The 24,969-nt window shown below is 48.0% G+C and overlaps 1 protein-coding gene across 3 annotated transcripts in view; it reads left to right on the top strand.

The window, feature by feature from the left end:
* Positions 1–2: 2 nt before the first annotated feature.
* Positions 3–24,969, top strand: part of FANCD2 (FA complementation group D2) — a 170,659-nt gene continuing 145,692 nt past the window's right edge. Inside the window, exons 1-6 of one of the 3 annotated variants that reach the window (XM_090021350.1) lie at positions 3–68; positions 12,412–12,501; positions 12,941–13,078; positions 14,124–14,191; positions 16,324–16,427; positions 17,992–18,055. In XM_090021350.1, coding sequence (XP_089877476.1) covers positions 12,435–12,501; positions 12,941–13,078; positions 14,124–14,191; positions 16,324–16,427; positions 17,992–18,055 — 441 coding nt within the window. In that variant the 5' untranslated portion in view covers positions 3–68; positions 12,412–12,434. Of the gene's footprint in view, positions 69–5,867; positions 6,033–12,411; positions 12,502–12,940; positions 13,079–14,123; positions 14,192–16,323; positions 16,428–17,991; positions 18,056–24,969 lie in introns of those variants that run through there. The other 2 variants (XM_090021352.1, XM_090021351.1) reach the window with 2 other exon arrangements.

Genomic DNA, 24,969 nt, shown 5'->3' on the forward strand with positions numbered 1-24,969 from the left:
AACTGCGTCATCATAACGCGACAGCAGCCATGACCTGGCGGGAAATTCGACTCTTGTGAGCGCGAGCGGTAGGTGCGGCGCGGCTCACCTCTCCCTCGCGGCAGCAGCCTGCGGGGCCGCGATGGCGGGAAGTGCTTGTCGCGGGATGCGGAGGTCACCGGCGGTGAAGCCTGTGGGGCTTGCGGCTGTCCGGGAAGGGCAGGGACCGGGCGGCTGCAAGGGACGAGTGACTGTTCCGTCATCCTCGCTGCTCTTTGGGGCAGGCGGGCTGTCGAGATACACGTCTCGTAGACCTGGGCTGTCTGCAGCCCGAGCCACATACGCAAACTTCCCCTGTGGCTCTTGGACTCTTTCAGTTTATTAGAGTAGGACCTTGTACACTGCGGAGCTCGAATCTAAAACCCAGGTTCTAAAGTTGCCAGTGTTACTCATTGGGAACTACTGACAAGTGAAGGCACCTACTCTAGCAGCCCCTTTCTGTTGACAGATCACTCCATACATTCCAATCGCTCGCAGTTACTGAAGTTGGGAAACAGACCTTATGAGGACAGGCTGAGAGCCATGGGGCTCTTTAGCCTGGAAAAGCACAGGCTCAGGGTGATCTGATGGCCACCTATAAGTTTATCAGGGGTGACCACCAGGATCTGGGGGAACGTCTGTTCACCAGAGCGCCCCAAGGGCTGACAAGGTCGAATGGTCATTAACTACTGCAAGACCATTTCAGGCTGGACATAAGGAAGAATTTCTTTACTGTCCGAGCCCCCAAGGTCTGGAACAGCCTGCCATCGGAGGTGGTTCAAGCACCTACACTGAACACCTTTAAGAGCAAATTGGATGTTTATCTTGCTGGGATCCTATGACCCCAGCTGACTTCCTGCCCTTTGGGCAGGGGGCTGGACTTGATGATCTTCCGAGGTCCCTTCCAGCCCTAATGTCTATGAAATCTGTGAAAGTTAATACAAACACAGAGTAGGGGGCGTAACGAACAAGTAACTCAGCATGAGGCCCCAGTCCAATGCTGTACTGAAGTGACCCTCACATGTATGTCAAGGGAAATAGTAAGTAGGCAGAATGTGGTGACTAATCTCTGGCTGTCACATTACTGATGTGATTACTATCTTGATATCTAATTTTGGTGACCACATTTTTTAAAGGGTATTGAAAAATTGAAGAGGGCACAGAAAAGCACCACAAGAATGATTTTAGGTTTTGAGAAAATGTCTTCTAGACTTGAAGGGCTTAGTTCTGATTATTTATCAAAGAAATTAAGAGGTGATTTTGTTGCAGTGCATAGGTACTGTGTACCAAAAGACTTCTTAATTGTGTGGGTTGAATGCCTTTCTGGAAGATGTGCTTTAGCCAAATACAGGGAATGATCCTAGTCTGTATGATATTTAGGGGCCTGTGGTGTATGGAGTTTCAGACTTGATCTAAAAGTACTTTCTTGCCTATAAAACTAGTGACAGTCTTATGTGTTTCTAGTCTACCCTCTTTGTGCATTTTCTGAAAATCTGCTTTCAGGCAGGACTCCCATTGAGGAAAAAATAGGCGGTGACAATTTGCTGTAATTGCAGCAACAGCCACCTGAATAACATTGCAATGACCACATAAATAAAATCAAGTAGGAGTGAATTTCATCACAAATTCAATAGTGTGGTATTGGAGCTTCCTTACTGGAAATCTTCAAGTGACCTGGGGCAAGGGATTCTGCTGCTGCTACTGATGTTGTGGTGGTAGTGTAAAAAGTTCTGTACTTGGGTAAATGTCCATGCTGGAGTTTATGGTTCCATAAATTGGAAGTCTTGCGTTCAGGCTCTTAATGCCACTAGAAATGTGGCCCTTTCATGTGCTACCACAAACTTTGGACCGTTTGGTTTTTAGAGACATGACACTAGCCCAGCAAAATATGGCCCACAGGCTGGATCTGGCCTGCCAGGCCATTCTATGCAGCTCGTGGGGCCTCTAAAACTTTTAGAAAATTATTATTTATCTGCCTCTGGCGGCCTGTGAGAGATGACAGGAGCTAGGGGCAGTAGGACCCAGGGGGAGCTGATGACAGAATTAGGCAGCCCCCAAGCAGTAAGGCCAGCTCTGCCCCACCCCACCCCCAGGCCCAACTAGAAGCCTCTGCCTCTGGCTTCTGACCTGGTACCCTGGGGCTGTTCCCACCTCCCTGCCCTGAAGGGAAATACAGATAAGAAGGAGTGGGGAGGGAGGCAGGGAAGGACTGCAACTGATCACCCCAGTCGCCAGGGCTGGGCCTGGATGGGTTGGGCTGGCTTGTGTGGTCCTGGCACTCCAGCTGGGAAGCACGTGGTGCTGGAGTGGCTGGCCATGGCAGGGTAGGGAGGATTGTGGAAATGGCTGTGGAAGGTGCGGGGAATGAGCAGTGAGCGAGTGTGCAGAGCACAGCAACAGCTGGGCGCGAGTGTGGGGTTTGCTCTGGTGGGGCCCAGGGCAGGGTGGCAGGAGTGTGGGGTCCTGGGCCAGCAGGGACTCTATGGAACCAGGCCGGTTCACCCCTTTCCCTTCTGGCGGACCCTAGAGCCCCTGCTGCCCCACCCTGGGCCCTGCTGGTGCTGGCTTCAGTGCACTGGCACAGGTCCTGTGCTCCCGCCCAGCTGTTGCTACTCTCTGCACATCTGCTTGCTGGCCTTTTCCCCCCCACTTTCCACAGCCACTTCTAGGGGGATTGGGGGGAGTGGGAGTGGGACTTCCCTAATGTGAACCAAGGGGGCGGGGTACCTGTCAAGGGGTGGGGCTACCCATGTGGTCCTCGATGGCTTGCCAAAACTTGGTAAGCAGTCCTCCGTCTGAAATAATTGCCTCCCCTGGACCAACCCATCTGTGTTCAGTATGGATCCGGGTTTTTCATTTCCCATGGAAAAATGGAGAAAATCATGGATTTCCACTTTTTATCAGAGAAAAATGTCGATTTCTCCTTTTAGCAGAGAAACCCATGGATTCCCTGCTTTTGCAAAAAGCTGGTAGGCTGGTTGAGATCCAGCCTGCAAGAACTGTTTGCAAACGGTGGGAAACCCCTAGCCCTGCCAGGAGGGGGAGGGGGAAGGAGAAGGGTGGGGCCTGAGGCTTTCAGTCAGCCACAGTTTGGGTTAGCTCAGCTTCACTCTTCACTCCTGGAGCCTGTGCAGTAAGTAGGGCTTTCAGGAGGCTGGGGGCCCCTCTGGCAGGGCTGGAGAGTTGTGGGTCATCGCTGGGGGCAACGGCAGGGCTGTGGGGGAACCAGGAGCCGGCTCCATGCTGCTTCTGCTGCAGCTACCTGCTGTTGGAGGCAGGAAGCTGCAGATCTGGGTCTCTGGGCCCATAAGCCTGGCAGCTGGGGGCCCCTTCTGGCAGGGCTGGGGGCAGGGGCTGCGGGTGGGGAGCAAGAGGCATGAGTAGGGTGGGGGGGCTATTGGAATGAGTGAGGGGTACTGGCAGGGCTAGGGAGGCTTTGGGGGTCAGTGAGGGGCACCAGCAGGGCTGGGGGGGGTGGGGCTGCAGGGGGCTTTTGATTTTAATAATAGATTTTGGGGGGGGGAGTTACCAGAGAACTTGCAATTTTTTTTGTCAGAGAATTTGTATTTTTTTGTCAGAGAAAACCAGGATCCCTGATGATCAGCAGAAATCCTGGTTTTCTCTGTTTAAAAATTTCAAATTCTCTTATTAAAGCCCCCCAAATATGCATTTTTCTATGATTAAAATGAAACACCAAAATGTGTGTGTGTGTGTGTGTGTGTGTGTGTGTGTGTGTGTGTGTGTCTATAGGTATCAGTTGAAAATAAGATTTAATTGATATACTAGCCAACTGCCCATCAAGAATGATGTGGGGGGAGTGGGCGGGGACAGAGCCCCATGCTGCCGCCCCCCAGACTGGGCTGTTCCCCGCTTCCCTCTTGCTGCTTGGGGTCCAGGCCCGCCACACCCTCTGCCAGCTACAGTGGTGAGGGGGGAAGGAGCGGGCCCAGGACCGATTGTGGGGGAGTGCCAGGCTGCAGCGGTGGGAGGGGGAGCAGTGGGCCTGGGCTGACTTGGTGGTGGCGGAGGAATGGGGAGGAGCAGGGAAGGGGCTGATGTGGGGGAGGGGGCATGGGGGAGAAGTGGGACCAGGCTCAAGGTGGGGATGAGGCCTCCTCCTCCCCTCCCCCTGCTACTGCCACATAGAGCCAGACTGGGCCTGCTGTTCCCCACCACTGCCACGTTGGATCGACTTCTCCCCCTGCTCGGGCTCACTCCTCCTCCCCCGCCATCATGTTGGCCCCAGGCCCACTCCTCCCTTCCCCCCCATCTCTGCTGCTGCTGTTGCGGCATGTCCACTTCTCCCCCCACCTGCATTGGGCCCGCTCCTCCCCCTACCACTGCCATGTCAGCTCTACAGGCAATGACAGAAGGGGGGAGGGGTGTTCTGAGGTGAGTGCAGGTGGCCTTGCCCCCCCCCCCCCCAGCATTTCACCCCTGCCCCGTGCCACCACTGTCAAAAAGCAAGCACAGCCCCCCTACCCTGCTCCCTGCAGGTGGTGATGACGGAGCGGGATGGGGGTATTGGGGGGACACCTTGATGGTGCCAGTGGTGGTGCAGGAGCGGGAGTGGGGTCAGGATGCTGAGGGGGGGCAAAGCCACTGGTGCTCGCCTTAGATTGCCTCTTCCACCTCTTCCGTCATTGCCTGCAGGGCTGGTGCGGTGGTGGTGGTGGGGTTGGGATGCTGCGGGGAGGGCAAGGCCACCAGTGCTTGCCTCGGACCACTCTTCTCCCCCTCCATCATTGCCTGCAGGACCAACGTGGCAGCAGCGGGGGGAGGAGCTGGCCCGATGCAGGTGTGGGGAGGAGCACGCATGCTGTGGCGGCAGTGGTGGGGATGGGGGGAGGGGAGGGGAGGAGTGGGCGTGGGCCCAATGTTGGCATGGGGGGAGAAGGAGTGAAACCAAGCAGGGGGAGAAGCCAACCTGTAGTAGAGATTGGCAGGGAGCAGCGGGGTTGTCCCACTGCTCCGGCTCCGTAGAGGTCGGGGGAGGGGAGGAGCAGGTCTCCTCTCCCCCTTGGGCCTGGGCCCCCTCCTCCCCATGCCCCTTCCCCCGCATCAGCCTTGAGCCTGCTCCTCCTGTCCCTCCTCCACCCCTGGGTTGGCCCAGGCCCACTGCTTCCTCTCTTCCCCCCCCTCAGCCACAGCTGCCCAGCTTCTCCCTCCCTCGCTCCGTCCCCTGTGTCTCCAACATCATGGTGGCACTTCGCCATGCTGCTTATCATCAGTTACCCCTGCTTATTTTTCAGCTAATCTTCCCTGAAGGTCATTCCACTATCTGCCACCTGCGGATGCGCTGGGTCTCAGGACAGCTCTGCATGCTCAGTAGCACTTGTCCATAGGGCCATCCCAGGTTGCTGGAAAAGCTGTTTTCATGGAAGATGATTATGTGTGATTTGTTTTATTGGGGAGAAACTTCTGTACATCAGCTTCCACGTGGTTCTTTACAGAATGGGACCTTAATCTAACGAAGCTAATGTGCAGCAACTCCATGATAAAAGAAATCATGCACAAGTGTCTTCCATGAAAATGGCTTTTTAGCACATTTTCCAAGCCCTTCAGTGACCAGCTAGTGAGCAGGATTGTGATGCCTGGAAACTCCTAGTCCTGAACTGGCACAAAGGTAGCAGTTACAAGAAGGTTGTCTAACACTTGGATGAGGCAAGATTGCAGTAACTGTGACTGAGCAGCCCTCTTCAGGATCTGCTGTGCTCATCCCACATGGGGAGGGGCTAGAAAAGATGCCTAAACAGAGTCTGCCTACCTTGTTTCTGACTGGATAACAGTATCCCATGAGATCACCTTTACTGTAGTTGAAATCAACCAAGACATACAATCAGTTTCAGGACCCAGAACATCAAGACCCTCATGGAGTGAATACACTGAGCGCTGCACCATCACGGCTCAAGAATTCGGATGACACATTAACATTGCTGCACAGAATGAGACCCAGCAAGTGGGAGATGGGCAGTTCAAAGAACAAGGAGGTAGCTATACCCTCTTTTGAAAGGGTAAGCAGGAATGAGAATGCTTACTTTATGGAGTTGGTTTTGCCATTAAGAATGAACTCAAATCTACCCAATGAGTTTTCTGTCACAATTAATAGGTATCTCATGACTCTATCTTAAATTGGTAGTGAGCCACTATGCCCCTATTATTAGTGTGTATGCCCCATCTTGATGCTGCCAACGAAACCAAGGAGGAAATCGATGCCAACCTTGCCTAAGTGCTTTCTGATGTTCTGGAGGAAGACAGACTTATTTTGCTTGCGATTTCAATGCCAGAGTTGGAAGAGACTCAAACTGTGATGTGATGCTACGTCTAGTAAAGCAAGCAAAACGTTGGCTTGCATCCATAGATGCTTCTCAAGCAAATCCCAGGACGTCATTGTCCCATTGTACTTGGCCTTGGTGAGGCCGTAGCTGGAGTACTGCGTCCAGTTTTGGGCTCCACAATTCAAAAAGGATGTGGAGAAGCTTGAGAGAGTCCAGAGGAGAGCCACACGCATGATCAGAGGTCAGAAAAACAGACCGTATGATGAGAGGTTGAGAGCTATGGGACTCTTCAGCCTGGAAAAGCGCAGGCTCAGGGGTGATCTGATGGCCACCTATAAATTTATCAGGGGTGTTCATCAAGATCTGGGGGAATGTCTGTTCACCAAAGTGCCCCAAGGAATGACAAGATTGAATGGTCACAAACTCCTACATGACCGTTTCAGGCTGGACATAAGGAAGAACTTCTTTCCTGTCCGAGCCCCCAAGGTTTGGAATAGACTGCTGCTGGAGGTGGTTCAAGCACCTACTTTGAACTTCTTTAGGAGACATTTGGATGTTTATCTTGCTGGGATCCTACGACCCTGCTGACTTTCTGCCCCTGGGGCAGAGGGCTGGACTCTAAGATCTTCTAAGCTCCCTTCCAGCCCTAATGTCTATGAATCTATGAGGCCTCTGGAACGGAACCAAGGAACGACAAGGAAGGAGTGGGGAAAATGGCATTCTCTTCTTGCCAAATATACCGAACATGGACTCACCATCACCAACACCCTGTTTCACTAGAGAAACAGGCACAAGACATCATGGCAGCACCTGTGATCTAAGCATTGGCACCAGATTGACTATGTCATTGTTTGTGCCCAGGATTGCAAAGATGTCCCTATCACCCAAGTTATGCTGACGATTACTGGACTGATCACTGACTCATTTGCTTGGTTATGTCAGCTCAAACTGGCTCCCAAGTGATGCCTGCAGCAGAAGCAGTGTCAATGGAAGATCAACATCAAAGGACACAAGGACCCAATCAAGCAAGTCCTCTTCCATGGTGCCTCAATGAAAAACTGGCAAATTACAATCAACAACAATGGGAGGATGTAGGCAGTGCTTGGAGTGTCTTCAAGTCCACCCTCATTCAGTGCCTGTGAAGAGACACTTGGATTCTCTACCAGAAAACCTCAAGACTGATTTGATCAGAATGACTGGGAGATCCAGTTGTTGATTGACTGTAAGCCCAGACCATTTGTGCTTGGCAGAATGACACCAGCTCTAAGCAAAAGAAATTGAATGACCAACAAGCCAAGGCAGAGGTCTAAAGGAGGACCCACAAGAAGAAGAACAGATGGTGCGAGGACAAGATGATGGAGATTCAACATCTTACTGACATCCACAATATGTGCAGGTTTTTTTGTGCCACCTCAGCAATCTACGGTCTGAGCACTCGAGGACCAAACCCCTTGAGATCTAAGGATGGGGGAGACCTGACCAAGGAAAGGGGAGCCATCAACACCCATTGGAAGGATCATTTTGAAGACCTTTTCAACTGAGAGACAGTCGTTGATGAGTGTTCTCAAGTCCATGCCATAACACCCAGTCAGAGACAGTTCTGGATTCCCTCCAACTCTTGATGAAGTGAGGAAATCCATCAAGCAGATGAAGAATGACAAGGCATCTGGAGCTGATGGAATCCCTGCCAAAATCTTCAAGCAGAGGGAGAGGAGCTCATATGACAGTTCCATGCTCTCGCCATAAGGATCTGGAATGATGAGGAAAATCCCAGATAACCTCGGGGATAACATGATCCTGACAATCTTCAAGAAAGGAGATGGGTTCAACTGTGGAAATGTATAGAGGGATTGCTTTGCTGTCCACCACAGGAAAGATCATTGTGAGAACCGTCCTGAACTGTCTCCTTCCACTTGCTGAAGAGTTCCTTCCAGAATCTCAGTGTGGGTTTAGGACATCAAGAGGCATGACTGACATGATCTCCACAGCTTACCAGCTGCAGGAAAAATGCCAATAACAACATAAATCTCTCTACATGGCTTTCTTTGACCTCCATAGAAGCCTTTGACTCTGTTAACTCAGAAGCTCTGTGGAGGATCTTTCTAAAGTATGCATGTGCACCAAAATTCGTCACCATTCTTTGTCTGCTCCATGACAGTATGCAAGTGGTGGTTTTTAGTAACAGATCTATCACAGATCCCTTAGAGCAGTGGATCCCAAACTCTGACAGATTGCATACCACCAACTTCAAATAATATAACCTTAAGTACCACCAGCAAATTTTTGTCATATAATTATAATTAATCTGTTAACATGTACCACTGACAGGTTGTCTGCATACCGTTGGTGGTACCCGTACCTCAGATTGGGAACTGCTGCTTTAGAGGTTAAGACAGTATTTATGTAAGGCTGCATCATTGTTCCAACACTCTTCTTGATATTTCTCACCGTGATGCTACATCTGACCACCAACAAGCTACCAGCCAGAGTGGAGCTAAACTGCTGAATGGATGCCAAGCTTTTTAATCTCAGCTGACTCCGAGCCAAAACCAAGACCACCCTGACCTTAGTTATCAAGCTCCAGTACAGTGATGATGTTATATAGCATGTGCTAATGTGGGAGCAGATCTTCAGGTAATTGTTGACTTGTTTACTGAGGCATACAAGCAAGTGGGACAGATGCTTAACACTGAGAAGAGTAAGGTCCTCCATCAACAAGCTCTTAATTGGAGCCCCCAGTTCTGGTAATTCATATTCACGGTGAGACTGAAGAACATTGAGTACTTCCTGTACCTTGGAAGCCAACTCTTGCAGAAGGCTAACATTGACAAAATCTAATATTGCCTCAAATGTGCAAGTGTAGCCTTCAGATGCCTGAGGAAATGGGTATTCACAGATTGCAACATCAAATCTGAAACTAAACTCACTGGTTTATCACGCAATCATGATCTCCGCCTAACTGTGTAGAACTGAGATGGGGATGGCATACAGGAGACATCTCAAGTCGCTGGGGAAGTACCATCAACATTTCTATGGAAAATCCTTTGAATCCAGTGGAAAGATTGATGCACCAACAATATTGTCCTCTCACAAGCAAACACCATGAGCACTGAGGCGATGATCATCCAACATTAACTTCGCTGTCATCCAGGTGTCTGACTCCAGACTCCTAAAGAAAGTTTTATTCTCCTAGCTCAGTTGAGGTGTATGCTCAGGAAGAGGGCAGAGAGAGTGCTTCAAGGATGTCCTGGAGGCCCACTTGAAAAAATATGACATCAACTTCAAGTCATGGGAGACTATCACCCAGGACTGCCCTAAATAGAAGATGAGTCTTCTGCAAGGATCTTGGTACTTTGAAAACTTAGGACAACAATAGGAAACAGAAAAGTGGGAGCAGCAGAAACAATGTGTTGCACACTAAATCAGGTATTTAGAGCCACTCAGATTCATAGAAGTTAGGGTCAGAAGGGACGTCATAGGTCATCGAGTCCGACCTCCTGCCTTGGGCAGGAAAGAACACTGGGGTCAGATGACTCCAGCTAGGTGCTTGTCTGTCTCCTCTTGGAGACCCCCAAGGTAGGGGAGAAGCACCACTTCTCTTAGAAGCCCATTCCAGGTTCTAATGACCCTTACTGTGAAGTTATTTCTAATGTCCAACCTAAATCTGCTCTTTGTCAATTTGTGGCCATTGTCCCTAGTTATTCCAGGGGATGCCCTAGTAAATAGAGCATCTCCTATTCCCTGCTGCCCTCCCCTGATGAATTTATAGGCAGCCACAAGATCACCTCTCAGCCTTCTCTTGGGAAGGCTGAAGAGATCTAGGTCCCGCAGTCTCTCCTTGTAAGGCCTTGCCTGCAGACCTCTGACCATATAAGTGGCCCTCCTCAGAACCCTCTTGAGATTCTCTGTGTCCCTCTTGAAGTGCGGTGCCCAAAACTGGATGCAGTACTCCAGCTATGGCCTCACCAGTGCCACGGAGAGGGGAAGCATCACCTCCCTGGACCTGTTTGTCATGCATCTGCTAATGCATGATAAAGTGTGGTCAGCCTTGTTGATCACTTCATTACATTGACAACTCACGTTCATCTTGGAGTCAGCTATGACTCCGAGATCCCTTTCCACTGCTGTGCTGCTGAGAAGGTCATCCCCCCAGCCTGGAAGTGTGTTGGTGGTTCTTTTTGCACTTTGCACCTGTCTTTTTGTTGAACTGCATCTTATTTCATTCTGCCCATTTTTCCAACCTGTCCAGATCTGCCTGGATCCGTTTCTTACCCTCTGGTGTATTAACTTTGCCCCATAATTTGGTATAGTCCGTGAACTTGGACAGGGTGCTCTCCACGTTCTTGTCCAAGTCACTGATGAAGACATTGAATAGCACTGGTCCAAGGACCGAGCCTAGTGGGACTCCACTGCCTACATCTTTCCAAGTCAATATCAACACGTCCACTATCACTCTCTGGATGTGACCCGTAAGCCAATTTTGCCATCCACCTGACCGTGTAATCATCTACATCACAGTCCGTCAGTTTATTTATGAGAACATCTGGTGTGAAAAAACATGTCCGAGTTGTAGCAGAGCTTGTTGATCCTGAATTGGCCCCATCTTTGGACCCACAAATAAGCCAGTCATAGAAAACAATCATCCTTGACTTTGAGGGATTGCCAATATTAATAGTTTGGGTTATTTTTGGTGCATCATTTTACACTTATCTGTGTTGAAATTCATCTGCCATTTAGTTGCCTGTTCAGTCAGTTGTGCTGGATCCTTCTGTAGTTCCTCACAGTCTGCTTCGGTCTTTATCACTGAATAATTTTGAGTCATTCAGAAATTTGGCTACCTTTTCAGATCATTTATGAATGTGCTAAACAGCACTGGTCCCAACACAGTTCCCGGGGGAACCCAGCTGGTTACTTCTTTCCATCCTGAAAACTGACTATTCATATTTACTTTCTGCTTTCTATTTTTGAGCCAATTTCTAATCCACAACTGAATGTTTCCTGTAATTGTGTGACTTTCATAACTTTAAGAGCCTCTGATGGGGGACCTTGTCAAAGGCTTTTTTTGGATTGACTTGACCCTCTTCCTTATTGACACCCTCAAAAAACCTAGAAGAAAAGTTCTGAGGGAATGATGAACACTTGCCTGTCACTACCCTCTGGTGGCACCCTGCTAGGAAAGAGCAGAACCAGTGCAGAGTTGTCCGGCAATACCCAAAGGGTGATGTAAATGCGTTATCAGCAACTGATGGTCAACTGTATGAAAGGGCACTGAAAGGCTGAGTAAGATCTGTAGGGCATAGTTTCCTTTTTTGATCTCCAGGTGTAGTTCGTCGCCTAAGACCGGGAGTGTAGTTTCTATGCTATATGTAGGATGAAAGCCAGATCGACAAGTGTCCATGAAACTGATGGCATCCCTGATGCATTTGAAGAATCAGGTGACCACTTGCTCATCAAAAAGGAGAAGTTGGAGACATGGCGATAACTGGCTGGGGAGTCAGCATTAGGCTATGGTTTCTTGAATAGAGCCTGAACAATTGCAGATCTAAGATATTCAGCAACCTGCCCTCCCAAAGGGATCATTAACTACCTTAACTAGCAGTGGTCTTCTGTGGCTGGTTCTTATAAGTCAGGATTTGAACAGGTGCAGCCCACAACTGGTTCCCTGCCCCACTCCCTCCCATCCCCCCCACCAACACATCCCGTGCATTGGCTTCTTCAACCCTAAATTCTGACTACAGCAAAAACGGTGGTCGTCAAGCCATGCCAAATACAGGCAACTTTGTCTGCAACGTATGTAGCAGACTCATCACAGCTCACTGTGACTGCCTTTTTTTTCCTACTATACATGTAAACTGCCTTTTAGAAAACACGACAACCTGTGCTGTATAATGTAGGTGGTGGTGTTCTTTCTTTGTCTGATCAGCAGAGTAATACAGAATGCAAAATAACATTGATTAAGCAGACAGTTTTGGCATTCTCTGAGAAGGTAATTTGCATTTCTGCACTTTCTTCACTATGTGGTGTTATTTATTTGCTTTAGATTTGTTTAAGAATTCTAGAGCAAACGTTTATCTCTCTTTGCCTGTTTAATTGTTTTTTCACTGTTGTAATATAGCTTACAGCAACTATTTTGTGGCCATGGTTTCAAAACGAAAATTGTCCAAATCTGATGCTCGTGGGGAGAGTCCAATTATAGAGTTACCAGGTACGTTTGGCAAAAAGTCTTCTTTGAGGTTAACTTGAGGATAAGCTTTTTGGATCAGCAGTGTGCCTCTTGTATGTGCCTGTAAAAGTTCTTGTATGATACAACAATAGTAATTCATTACGAAGGCTGGCATTAGGGGTAAGCCTCTGACTATAAATTGTGGTATTAACTCAGATACCTGGATAGGTCAAAAAGATCTTTCTCTTGGGTCTGATTGTGCACAAGTAAGTGCTTTATGAGAGTTGTATATATTTCTCTTATGTTGGCAATTTACCACTGTCAGAGAGAACTCCAAAGTGTTTAACTCTAAAATTGTTCCAGTACGACAATTTTTACTGAATTTCTTGGGGGAATGCTAATATTGAACTGTTTACCTGTATTAAAGATTTGCACTGCTTTTTGCATCTCTTGGTTACAATAAATGGCCTTGTTTTCTTAGAAGCAAAAAAGTCTCGGATCTCTGATAACAAAAAGCCCCCTGCCCAAGATGGAGTGGTGGAAGATGATGGTGTACTGGTGGAAATGCTGAGAAAAGCAGGAATTACACTGAAAACTGGGGAAAGCCAGAATGAAATTGGTATGGATTTAGCATTTATTCCACTTAGTAGTAGTGTATGTGCGGAAGATTAGGGCTGCACAGTAAAGCACTCAGTTCAGGTAGTGCCTACATTAAGGTTAACCTTAACTTTTCCATTCTTGCTGGTTAATGCTCAGAGCATAAGGTAGCTATTATGTCTTTATTTTTCTTTGATGTTCAGTACAAACTTCTGTCTTGATTGCCACACATTTACTAATGCATTCCACAATCACTTCAATTCTGCTTTTTATATACCCATGTACAGGCTGTGCAGAACAGTGAGGAATTGTTACTATATAGAGAGGTATGGAATGAGATAAAGTAATAAAGATAGTTGAAAGATTTTTCCTCAATGTTCTTATTAATTCAATACAGAAAGGATGAAGTAGGATTTTGTTTGTACTTTTACAGCGTTTAGCTGTAGAAGTAGGAGCACAGAAGCAGCAAACTGTTAAAGGAAAGCCCCCTACTTCCCTTCCTCTATCAGGTTAGCCACAGCTTTCAGCAGGTTTGGGGAAGTGATTTGGCTATTTCAAAACAACCTTTTTTCCTGTTCTGAACTAAGCTGCCAGAAATGTTGTTGCTGCATAGGTCAAAAGTTAAGTGTTTTCTTTATTACTTTTTGTCTGGAGCAATCCAGGCTCACTATCTTCAGGATGCAAGATGTAATTTCCCTTCAGTGGATCCCTTTATTGGCTGCTGCAGGGCTGTCTGACTTCTGAACAGCCAGGGGCTGCATGCTGCTTGGGCCTTTGTCTCTCTCCACCCAGCTGCCTTCTATGCAGATTATTTGGCTCCTGCAGGCTATGCCTTCCCCTCCCCATTGACAGGAGCAGGAAGCAGAAGTTGGAAGAAGGAGGGGCTTTTTGATTATTTCAGGTTTTTGTTTAACTGAGCATTCTGGATAGGAGCTCATAAATGCCAGTGGATGGCTTCCTATAATATGCAAATCAATTTGTGTTTGATAAAATATTATGCAGTTTATGTTAGTAAAATGTTTGTCTTTGGTTATTTACTTCTTATGTTCTTTACACTTTCTTCTTAGCTGTGGATCAAGCAACTTTTCAAAAGAAGCTCTCTCAGATGCTGAAGAAACACCCCTTCTATCCACATGTATGTAGCTGACACCAAAAATTTTAGGAGAGGATAGTTTGTACAGTACATGACTGTGGGGACTACCTATTCTAGCAGGCTGTTAGCATAGACTAAAAGGTGGTAATTCAGAATGTGTCAGACATGGCATTCAAATACAGCTATCTCCAGTTGTATCCACCAAGTCCCCACCCTCTTGCCTCCTCCTTCAGAACAAATTATCTTTTGGCCTCTTCTTCTCAGACTCCTCTGTCATTCTTACACTAGTTCCACAGATGATGTGACACTTGTTTTCTTTGCTCTGCTCATATTGTCCGCCAGTTCCATCTTTCTTGAACTGTCATATCTGACTCAGTGGGCACCAAAATGGTTGGTGCATGTGCACCTATCAAATGAGCCCCAGCACACACATTGATAAAATTGCCTTTTATAAACCTGAGAACAAGCATTTTCCATGCATCACCATGGCCGAGGTTTTTACCCTGTCCATTTTGGCTCCATCCTTTTGTATGTACACGGCAGGAAAGTAGGGATTGAGAAGCCAGGAAATCCAACAGGTGCAAAAAGACAGATACACCACTGGAGGAGGAAGGGCAGGTCAATTGCTTAAATTCTTAATGGAAATTTATCTTTTAAGTTTTTTGTTCAGTAGCTAACTGTTTGTGTAGTTGACAGCAGTGGAGTTGTCAACCTCTGAACATGTTCAGTTTTTAAGGGCTTCTCTTGCTTTTCTCCAAACAGTGCCACCCAATAGGGCTGTGTGAAATTTCACCAGCTGTTTTGTTTTGACACTTTTTCAACTCATTTTGAGCTCAAAACATCAAAACTGAAATGAAATGAAGGGCTTCGAAACAGCCTTGAAAAAAAACAAGGCTAGTCGAAACATTTCAAAAGTTTCAAAATGTTTTGAAGCAGCCAGGTAGTGGAAGATGGGAGAACCAGGGCTGCGCTCTCAGAGGCTCGGCAGCCCCATGTGGCTCTCTCTGCCTGCCACAGCCAGGCTGTGGGAAGCTGATCGCAGTGCAGGGGAAGGGAACTGAGCCTGGGCTCAGTTTCCCTCCCCAGTGCTGCAATGAGGCTGGGGAAGCAAACTGAGTCCAATTGCTCAGTTCCCCTTCCCATCCCTTTGATCGCTCTGGGGAAGGCAACTCAGCCTAGCTGGGCTTCTCCCCATCGCTACAATCGCACTGAGTTGCTGGGCTGAGTTGCCTTCCTCAGCGTGATTGTAGGGCTGGGGAGGGGAACTCTGAGCAATTGGGCTCAGTTCCCTTCCCCAGCTCCCTGGTCCCAGGTGGCAGCACCCGGCTTCCCTCCCTCATGTGGCAGGCAGATCTGGGGCCGCAACCCTGGGAGGACTGGCACAGCTCCCGCAGTCCTCCCAGGGCTGCAGGCTCCTGATGTGCATGCCGGATGAGAGAGGCTGTTTCGAGCTTCCCTATTATAGCCTATGGGCTAAACATCAAAACAGCGTTGAAACACAAGTCAAAATGGAACGGTGCCACTTCACATGGCCGTACCACCCAATATGTGCTTGAGACCATTTGTCCTAACATTCCAAATGTTTTTCGGATCTGCTCTTTGTTGGATAGGATTGCACAACATAAGGTTGCAGCTGGGACTGGGCCCTTTGAATTACAAGGAAAGAACTGTTAAGTTGTCCCCTTACAGTGCATCTTCACTGGCTCTCAACTGTCTTCAAGGCTGCCACTAAAAATAGGTTCCCAGCCACCTATTCCTCACGCTCCAAAACTGGACCCGAGATGGTGAGAATGCCTTGGGGAGCCCACCACTTCCACTTTTGACATCTGTCTCTCATGATTTCATCAGTACAATTCTAGTTTGGGAGTGTGGGGAATGGATAGTCAAGATTTATTTTTGGAGGCAGCCTTGAGAGCAGTGTGGTGTCAATGTAGCTATACCTTCATGTGAACTAATAGAGGAGCCAGTATCTCCTTTTGCAGGCTCTTAGATTATACAACCAAAGTGTTTCCTCCCCTATTTTGTTTTTTTCCAAAGGCTCCTATCCAGCTGGATAGAGTTGGGACTTTTGGGCTATGTTGACAAAAAAAACCCCTTCCCCTCTCATCATATGCACAGTAGTGTCATCATGACATCTACTCAGTTGTGGGTGACTTGTCTGTCTGTCTTTGCAGGTTGTGCAGCAGTTCATCAGTGGTTTAGAGTCTCACATTCAGGACAGAGACCTGTTCAGGAACTGTCTTCTGCCTTGTGCTCCTACCCGCAGCGAAGGTGCAAGGTCTGAGGAAATGTATTTCTTCCTTCCCTTCCCTAGGAGTTACTGTGACTAAATATTTATAATTGTGGTAGAAAAAGCTTTTAATTTGTTCAGACAGCAACAGTAGTTACTTATACTGGATAAAATTTGTGTCTTATGCACAGGAATGGCTAGATTGGAGCACAGTACTTAAATAACAAGGAGTTACAGGCAAGGAGGCATTTGCTAGCTGCTTAGAAAGTGATGTGCTCCAGAACAATTATTTTGGGATTGGTGCAGTGCCTTTCCTTGACCCTCTCTAATTTTTACTTTGGGAATATTAGAGCAGATGTTGAAAGTTAGAGGTTGAGGTGATGTTGCATACAGTAAATAAGATTTAGGTTTAGGCAACAAGCCCATTTGTAGATGTGCTCAACATTTTCTAAACCATGTTAACTAATTTGCATCCTACAGTTTGAATCAAATTTCAGCTAGGATTAAGGATTAATAGAATATCATTGACTATCATGGCAGGGGGCACTGGATATACACCATCTATACACTTGACAGCCCCCCTAACAGAGGTTGGAAGTAATTAGGAGGGGATAATAAGCCTGTGTAAGCACTGCTACATTGTTGCAGTTATCTAAAGTGCTGTTCCAGAAGCTGTAATTGTCTTGATAGGGGAGGTGTTGTTGGCACATTTGACTTTTTAAGGATATTACTTTGTGCCTGATAGCCTCTGTTTTTCAAAAACCCAACTGAGTTTCCCTTGCAGGAAAACTCCATTCGAACTGAAACCAATTTTAATTCAGACTACAGACGTCTATGTGTATATATTTACAGCTATAGTCTGGATTAAACCTAGAAAAATGGAATGTCTATAAATAGCCCAAGTTTATACGGCTGGCGGAGGGTGCCTACTTAAATGATATATCTTCAGGAGACTTGGTAGGACCTCCAAAGGCTCAGCTTTCCAAAACAGTCTTCCTAGAGCATGAACTAGGGTTGGTGGGGAGAGGGAACCAAAGATGATTTACAGCTAAAAGCTGAAGTATAAATTATCTGTGCCTCAAAATTTCCCCTGACTACCAGCAGTGGCATAGGTTAGATAGTCATCTTTAATAGTGTTACTAACAGAGAAGACTGCCACTCTTCATTTTTCTTTCCTGTAGATGTGTTAGTATTGGTCCCGAGTTTTATTAGGAGAATTCAAATAGCATCCCTCAATATTCTCTGGCTTGACCACTTGTGTCTATGCTAGTGTCCCAGTAAGGTACATTAGTGGAATTTTAATTGTTGGTGCTGGGCCAGAGTATGGGATCTGTGGTAAAGTGGGTATTATAAATCACTCTAGTATACACCTCTAAAAGGATCCTAAGCTTTAGAAAGTTTAGAAATACATAGTTTTATTAATGCATTGCTTTGGAGAACAGACTATTTGCTAACACCTCAACTATTCCCTAAGACTGACTGGGGAGAGTATCTTTGCTAGGAAGAGGAAGCCATAGTAAGAAGATTTTTTTTTCAGTTCTCAGTGGGCAAAAACTGACTATTCACATCATGCATTTTTTTAATGACAATAATAGAATGTTTTTGCTTACAGGGTTTTGGTACATTCGTACTGTGAAAGCCTCATGAAACTACTACTTGGAATTGAGATTTTACAGGTAGGGACCCTTAAAATTTTTCTTTTCAGTTGTTTTGGTAAGTTTTAGAACTTCAAATGCCTTAGATGGGTACTGTGTAGGCTTTCCACAGAATTGACCCAATGCCCCTAATATGTAACTTGTTTCTCTTGCTATTCCTGTCCTGAGATCCACAGAACAGTTCTGCCAGTTGAAAAGGATTAGAAAAGTGAGGATTATGAGTGGACATAAAGGAGAAGAAAGCTAGGATGTATATAGGATGTATGCTTCGAGCTTCAGTCTGCCTTCTGTGTCCTGAGACCACCTGAACGAATTCTGCTCTAGTAGTGGGCCCTGTATTTGCTACACAAGGCTGGCAAAGATGCATCTGATGTTTTTATGCTCTTAAAACAGCAGAGGTTCTCTGCTGGAGAAGTAGAGAAGGTTTCCATAAAGGATCCTTTTTTACTTCCCTGGTCCCCATCACAACAGTTCTGAACAGTTCAAGCCTTCACGCATCCTGTGAGGTAGTAAAATGCATACTTCCCCCCCAAAAAATCAGCCCCTAAAAAATGGGGTGCATATTACAAGTGGGGAAGCCATTTTCTTCTCTGGAAAAGAAGCAGACCTGGACATAGTGCATGCTGTGAAGCTGCCAAGATGGCTGATTCCTGTATTAACCCCCTCACAGCCATAGCTATTGGCTGAGCACTGTAGTTAGTGGCTGAAACAACAAGAAAGCTATTAATACTGTCTTCATGAGGCTTGTGATGAGGAAACAGCACTTTGTATACAGAAATTTATATAAAGAACTACTTACAGTAAAGAAGTAAGTCTTGCTACTGCCTGTGCAAGGATTTGGCACCTAAATGTATGTGATAGGCTACAAATAGATCTTGCCCTTAATGTGGGAGAAAAAGTTTTCCTGGTGTGAAAAATGTGAGCATTCAGGTGTCCTTGTTGCTTGTCCTGGGACAGAGCCCCCCTCCAAAAGATTTTGCAGGTTAAGAGGTACTAATTCTTTGTCTTGCCCTGTTGTGGTGAACATCTGAACAGTTGTCTCATGGGACAAGTTGACTGGTTGGTCTTCCAGGCATCCCACAGTGCACTTCTGTTGCAGTCAATTTTCCTTATATTGGTGCTGATCCAATATGGGATTGATGGATAGGTGCATCTCTAATTTTGTCTCCTTCATTCTGCATATCCCCTATGACCTTTTTAAGTACCTCTAGGGGTACACATACTCCTGGTTGACAACCACTGTCCTAAATGACTCCCTCAATTCTTTTAACTAAAACATTCTTCTTTCTTTAAAGAATTCTCAAATTTATAGAATCCTTCAGTCTCTCCTAGCACTTGCCTTCCAAGCTGTTCATCATTTTTGTTGCCTGCTTCTGGACAATCTCTAACTTCTCCATGTCCTTTTAAAAATTTATAAAATGTATAAAAACTCCATGACCTACCTGTGCCACAACAACTTCCCAGCTCCCCAGCCCCACCTGCAGTGGGCAGGGCTTGGCAGTAGGGAGCACTGGGCCCCACTCACCTGAACAGCAGCAGCACAAAGTTGTCTGCCTGCCTGCAGCACCACCCACAATATGGAGGCTGCCGCCACTACCTCCACCCCTTGGGACTTGCCTTAGTCCCAGGGGGTCTGGGTGCTTCCTCCCCAGGCCAGGCTAGGCGGACCCCCTGCAACCTGCTTGCAGCTCCCCAGTTGAGAACTACTGCTCTAGATGAGGCCTAACAAGTGCCAGGTAGAGACAGTATCATCTCTTGTATGTCTCCCTTAATGCTTCTACAGGTGCATCCCAAAATCGCATTTGCCTTTTGTGTAACTGTACTATGGCATTGTACTACAAGCCATTATACGATAGCATTGTACTCCTATTGAATCTGCATTCTTCCAGGGCTCCCAGATCCTTCTCCATAGTGTTGCAATCCAGCTACGTGTTGCCCATTTTGTATGCATATTATTGATTATTCTTCCTGAGGTATAGTACCTTGTATTTGTCAGCATTGAACTTCATCCTGTTAAATCCAGCTCAGTCTTCCATTCTGTTGGGATCCTGCTGAATTGCATTCCTGTCCTCCAAAATGTTTGCAATCCTTCCCAGTTTTGTGTTGTGTGAATATTTGCTCATGGAGCTCTCTGTTCTGGCATCCAAATAATAAATATGTTGAACAGCACTGGACTCAGGACTGTAGGACACCACTCAACTTCCTGTCATTTTTATGTGAAGCCATTTATAATTACTCTTTGCTTGTGGCTATTGAGCTAGGAGTCTTTGTACCTTGTAGTTGTTTTGTCTAGACCACATTTCTCCAATTTGTTTAAGGAGAAGGTTGTGTAGGACCTTGTCAAAAGCCTTGTCAGAAATCCAGATAGACTGTATCCACAGCATTCCCTACATCTACCCGAGTAGTTACTTGGTCAGAGGAGGAGTTAAAGTTTATTTGACACAATTTGTTCTTAATAAATTCATGATGGCTGCTTTTAATCGGCCTTTCCTACACAAGATGCTTGCTAATGGACTTCCTTAGAATATGCTCCAGTAACTTCCTGGGTATTGAGGTAAGGTTAACCAGACTGCTCTGTATACTGCTCTGTATTTCCTCAAGTCCTCTTTTTTGCTTCTTTTTTTTAGAAGGGCACTATGTTGGCCCTTCTCTAGTCCTTTGGTAACTTGTCCACTCATCACAACTTCATAAATATTATTGCCAAGGGCCCCCAAATCTGCTGAAGTTAGGTTTGCTTAACAGTTTCCATTACAGCCCTTTGCTCTTAAATATTTAAAGAATGTACCTTTTTTTAAGGCTAAAATTTTCAGTCTCGCACCACAGATCTCTCTAGCCTTTTTCCAATGTTAAGTCAATAGCTCATGCGTTAGAGCAGGGGTTTTAAATTGGGAGTAGGCAATTCTTGTGGCTGAAGGGCCACTTAACGAGTTTTGGTGAGGTGTCGAGGGCTGGAAGGGTAGCCGCACCCCTTGACAGGTGCCCCGCCCCATGGTTGCCATTTTTGGACCCGAGGTTCTGCCCCTAAACCCTGACCTTTCCCACCAGAGGTCCATCCCATTGCTCTGGAAGTGGGAGGGAGGGTGCTGCCATCTTGAAACCAGAAAAAAAGCAAATAATATACTAAAAAAATCAAACATCTATAAAATTAAAAGAAATTATTTAAAAAATATTTTTGTTATGATTTATGTGTGTTTGCATAGTGTAGCTAGAGGCGATTGCATAATAGCTTAACAAACAATCTCACTCTTGTATATTGTATTGGGGTAAGAGGTTATATGTGGGGATGTATGGTGGGTTGTGGGGGCTGTCTGTGTAGGGTGTAGGTATGATGTGTGTGGTGTGGGGGGTTAGGTTTGAAGGGGTGTGGGTATGCTGGGTGTGTGGGAATACAAGTGTGTGTGGGGGCTGTGGGAGGGTGTGAGTGTGTTAGGGATATGGTGGGGGGTAAGGTGTGTGGGTGGGTGTGTGTGGCTGCAGGGAGGATCCTCAGAGTCCCTGGAGTGTGCGAGTCCCTGGATCTGCACAAGCCCCACCTGGCCTGCTAGCGCTCTTGCCAGAGTCCCTGACTGCATGTGGTGGGAGGGTGTGGGGCCAGCCTCATCTGGGCCCATAGTGTGCAGCTCCCATGCTCCCACCCCAGTCCCTGGATGCAGGTGGCGGCAGCTTTCAGGGCCAGCCCCACCTGGTCCAATAGTGCCCCTGTCTGAGGGCTCAGCAGCATGTGGTAGCAGGGTGCAGGGCCAGCCCCACCTGGCCCCGTAGCGTGTAGCTCCTGCACTCGTGCAGCATGTGGGGCCAGCCCAGTCAACCCCATATCACACAGTTACCCACTGTCCCGCCCCCTTTCTTCCAGAAGGTGTCCCTGGCCTGGTGGGGCCCATACCTGAATTCCCAGGCTCACAGGCAGGGAGGGCTGGAAACAGCCACAGGGTGGCCAGACAAAAGCCTCTGCCAGACTGGGGTATAGCATTCCCTGGCTTGGGATGGGGACAGGTCAGACCAGACTGGGATGGGGGGGTGGTTGCTTAGCAACCAAAGCTGCACCTCCTGCATGTTGGTGCTGGCTGCCTTGCAGAGGGACAGTGAGGGCCAAGGCTTATGGAGGGGCCCACAGGGCTGGATGGAATTGCCTGGTGGGCTGGATCCAGCTTGCGGGCTGTATTTTGCTTACCCCTGTTTTAAGTTCACCTGGGACCTTGGGCTGGATCTGGACCATGGGGCTCCTTGAGGCTTGGATCTAGGTGGTGGGGTCCTTGTGGGCTGGATCCAGTCTAGGGTGTGAAGGCTGCTATACAGGTTGTGGTGGCAGCGACCAGGGGTTCAACAATGGCAGTGGTAGTAGCAGCATGGATCCAGTGGAGGCAATGATGGTGGCAAGGGGTCCCGTGGAGGCAGTGACCCAGGCGTGCCACTGATGTCCATGCCTAGGGGGCAAAGAGTCCTAGATTCTGCAGCAGGCCATGCTCTACCCCACCTCCCAATGCCTGCTAGTAGCCTGGTGGGCTGGACAGCAAGGCTCTGTAGCCTGGATCCAGCCTGTGGGCTATCTGTTCCCCTGTGTTAGAGGAAGAGTATAAGAGAGAGGGCATGTATAGAGTTATCCCATTCCCAACTATGATGAGTCTGGTCACGTTCTGAGCCTAGAAGATATCCCTGGCTGTTGTGTTTGTTTAATAGCCCCTGATAGGCCTATTCTTCATGAATTTGGATAATCTCTTTTGGAACCAAATTATTGGCCTCTACAACGTCCTGTGGCAAAAATGTTCCATAGATTATTTGTGTTGTATCAAATGCTACCTTTTGTTGTGATATTGAGCATCACTGCTTTATGGATTATGAGATATGATGAGTCATAGTTTCCTTATTCATATTTTCTATACCATTCATAGTTTAATAGATCTCTGTCATATCTCCTCTAAGTCTTCCCTTTTCTAGGCTGAATAATCTTAGTCCTATGGAGTAAGATGCCCAGAAAACTTACAGAACCGCCTTTCTTGGAGATTTTCAATAAAAGACTCAGTAAGCATTTGTTTGGGATGGTTTAGTAACAATATATTCATACAGGAAGTTGGACTAGATCAGTGGTTCTCAATTTTTTTTGGTACCAGGATCTGTCTCTACACATTGGCCAGTTCCGACCCAGTAAATAATTTAAGTAGAAAACGGCTCCCTGGCCTTGCTGGTGCCCTTCGCTCCTGACCTCCTGCCTCCAGGCCCCAGCCCCCCAGTATGTGGGGCAGGAAGTGGGTGCCTGGGGCATGGGGAGGCATGTGCCCACCCTGCCCCCCCCACCCCGGATTTGTGCACCCACAGCAGACTTGGGTCTGCAGCCTGGCTAGACCGGCATGGGCAGGAGCCACCTCTGTGGCCCAGTAGGTGAGACTGTGTGGGAGGGCAGAGCGGGATTGCGAGACTTGTTGCTGCTAGTGCTGCCAACAGATGCCCTGTGCCAGTCATGCTGCCAGCTGCATGCGAAGTAATGGACTGGGGAGGGGGGTAACACCATGCTACCTTCACCTCCTCCTGCTGCCAGCCGTTCATGCACCAGGCCATGGCTCTACCCTGTTGCCATAGCTTGGGTGCTGCTGCTGCTGCGACTCCCCTCAGGTCACCTGCGTTGTCTGCCATGCCATCTCACCCCCAGGCCAGACATGTGGCCTGAGGGGATCAGCAGTGGCAGCCAGGCATGGCAGCAGAGTAGTGGTGCAACCTGGCATATGAGTGACTGGCGGTTGGAGGAGGTGAGGGCAGTGCAGCCCCCCCGCCCACCCCATCTCCCCGCCATTGTTTACTCTTCATGTTGTTGAGGGTGCATCTGGCATGGGGCGATGGCAGCAAAGAGTCTCGCTGCCCTGTTTTGCCATCCCATGCTGGGTCCTGCCCACTGGGCTGCAGAGGCCTCTTCTTCCCATGCCAGTCTAGCCAGACTGCAGCCCTGTGCCTGTTATCAGTGTACAAATCTGGAGGGCACATGTCCCCCTATACCTCTTCAACATGCAGCTCGTGCCCCTCTCCCCTCCCACGTGTTGTCTATGCACCCTCTGCCCTATCAATTTACCTGCAGAGTGCTGTGAGAGCTGCTCTCATGCTGCCTGGCTGCTGTACACATGCACATGGCGCCCCCTGCCTGATTCTCCTCCTGCTCCCTGCAGCCCCTTGTGCGCTGGAACTCTGCCAGCCTTCAAGGGGAGACCTGCCATTTCCTACATTTTTCTCCTTTAAAGGAGAATCAATTTTTAAAGTTTGTTGATCCATTTTTAAAGTTAGTGACCCTTTCATATAGTCTTGTGACTCACTCTTGGGTTGCAAACCATGGGTTGAGAAACACTGGACTACACGGCCCTTGAGGTACTGTTCCAATTTTATAATTCCACTAGCAAATTGCCCATTAGAAATGATGGGAGGGGGGGCAGGCGGGGACAGAGGCCTGTGTCCAGCCCCCCCACCTGGGGCTGGGGCCGCTCCCTACCTCCCCACCACTGCTTCTGACCAGGGCCGGGGCCTTTCCTCTCCCCCCCTGCTGCTTTGGGCTGAGGCTGTGGCTGCTCCCTCTTTCCCCCCGCTGCTTTGGGCCTGAGCCATGGCCATTCTGCCCCTATTCCCTCCTGCTGCTTTGGGCTGGGGCCAGGGCCTACAGCGGCAGTTGTGGTCACGGCTGTGGCTGGGCATAGCCACTGGTAATCCTCCCCCCACTTCTTGCTCCCTCCCCTCTTCCCCTCTGCCTCCCCCTCCCCACCAGCTGTTGTTAGTAACAGCAGGAGCAGGGTGGGCCTTGCCCCCCCCCCATGGTGGCACTCTGGCCTCCATTGTCCTCCCTCTGGCCTCCATTCTGGCCCCTTAGTCCCTGCTGTCATGGCGGTGCTCTGCCATGTGTCTCTGGCTGTCCAGAGCACTCTTGCCAAGGCAACCAATCAGAATGCGAATAAAGCGTTACA

The sequence above is a fragment of the Crocodylus siamensis genome, chromosome 11, assembly GCF_052110815.1.
Source record: "Crocodylus siamensis isolate JL-2025a chromosome 11, ASM5211081v1, whole genome shotgun sequence".
In the NCBI taxonomy this organism is placed as follows: Eukaryota; Metazoa; Chordata; order Crocodylia; family Crocodylidae; genus Crocodylus; species Crocodylus siamensis.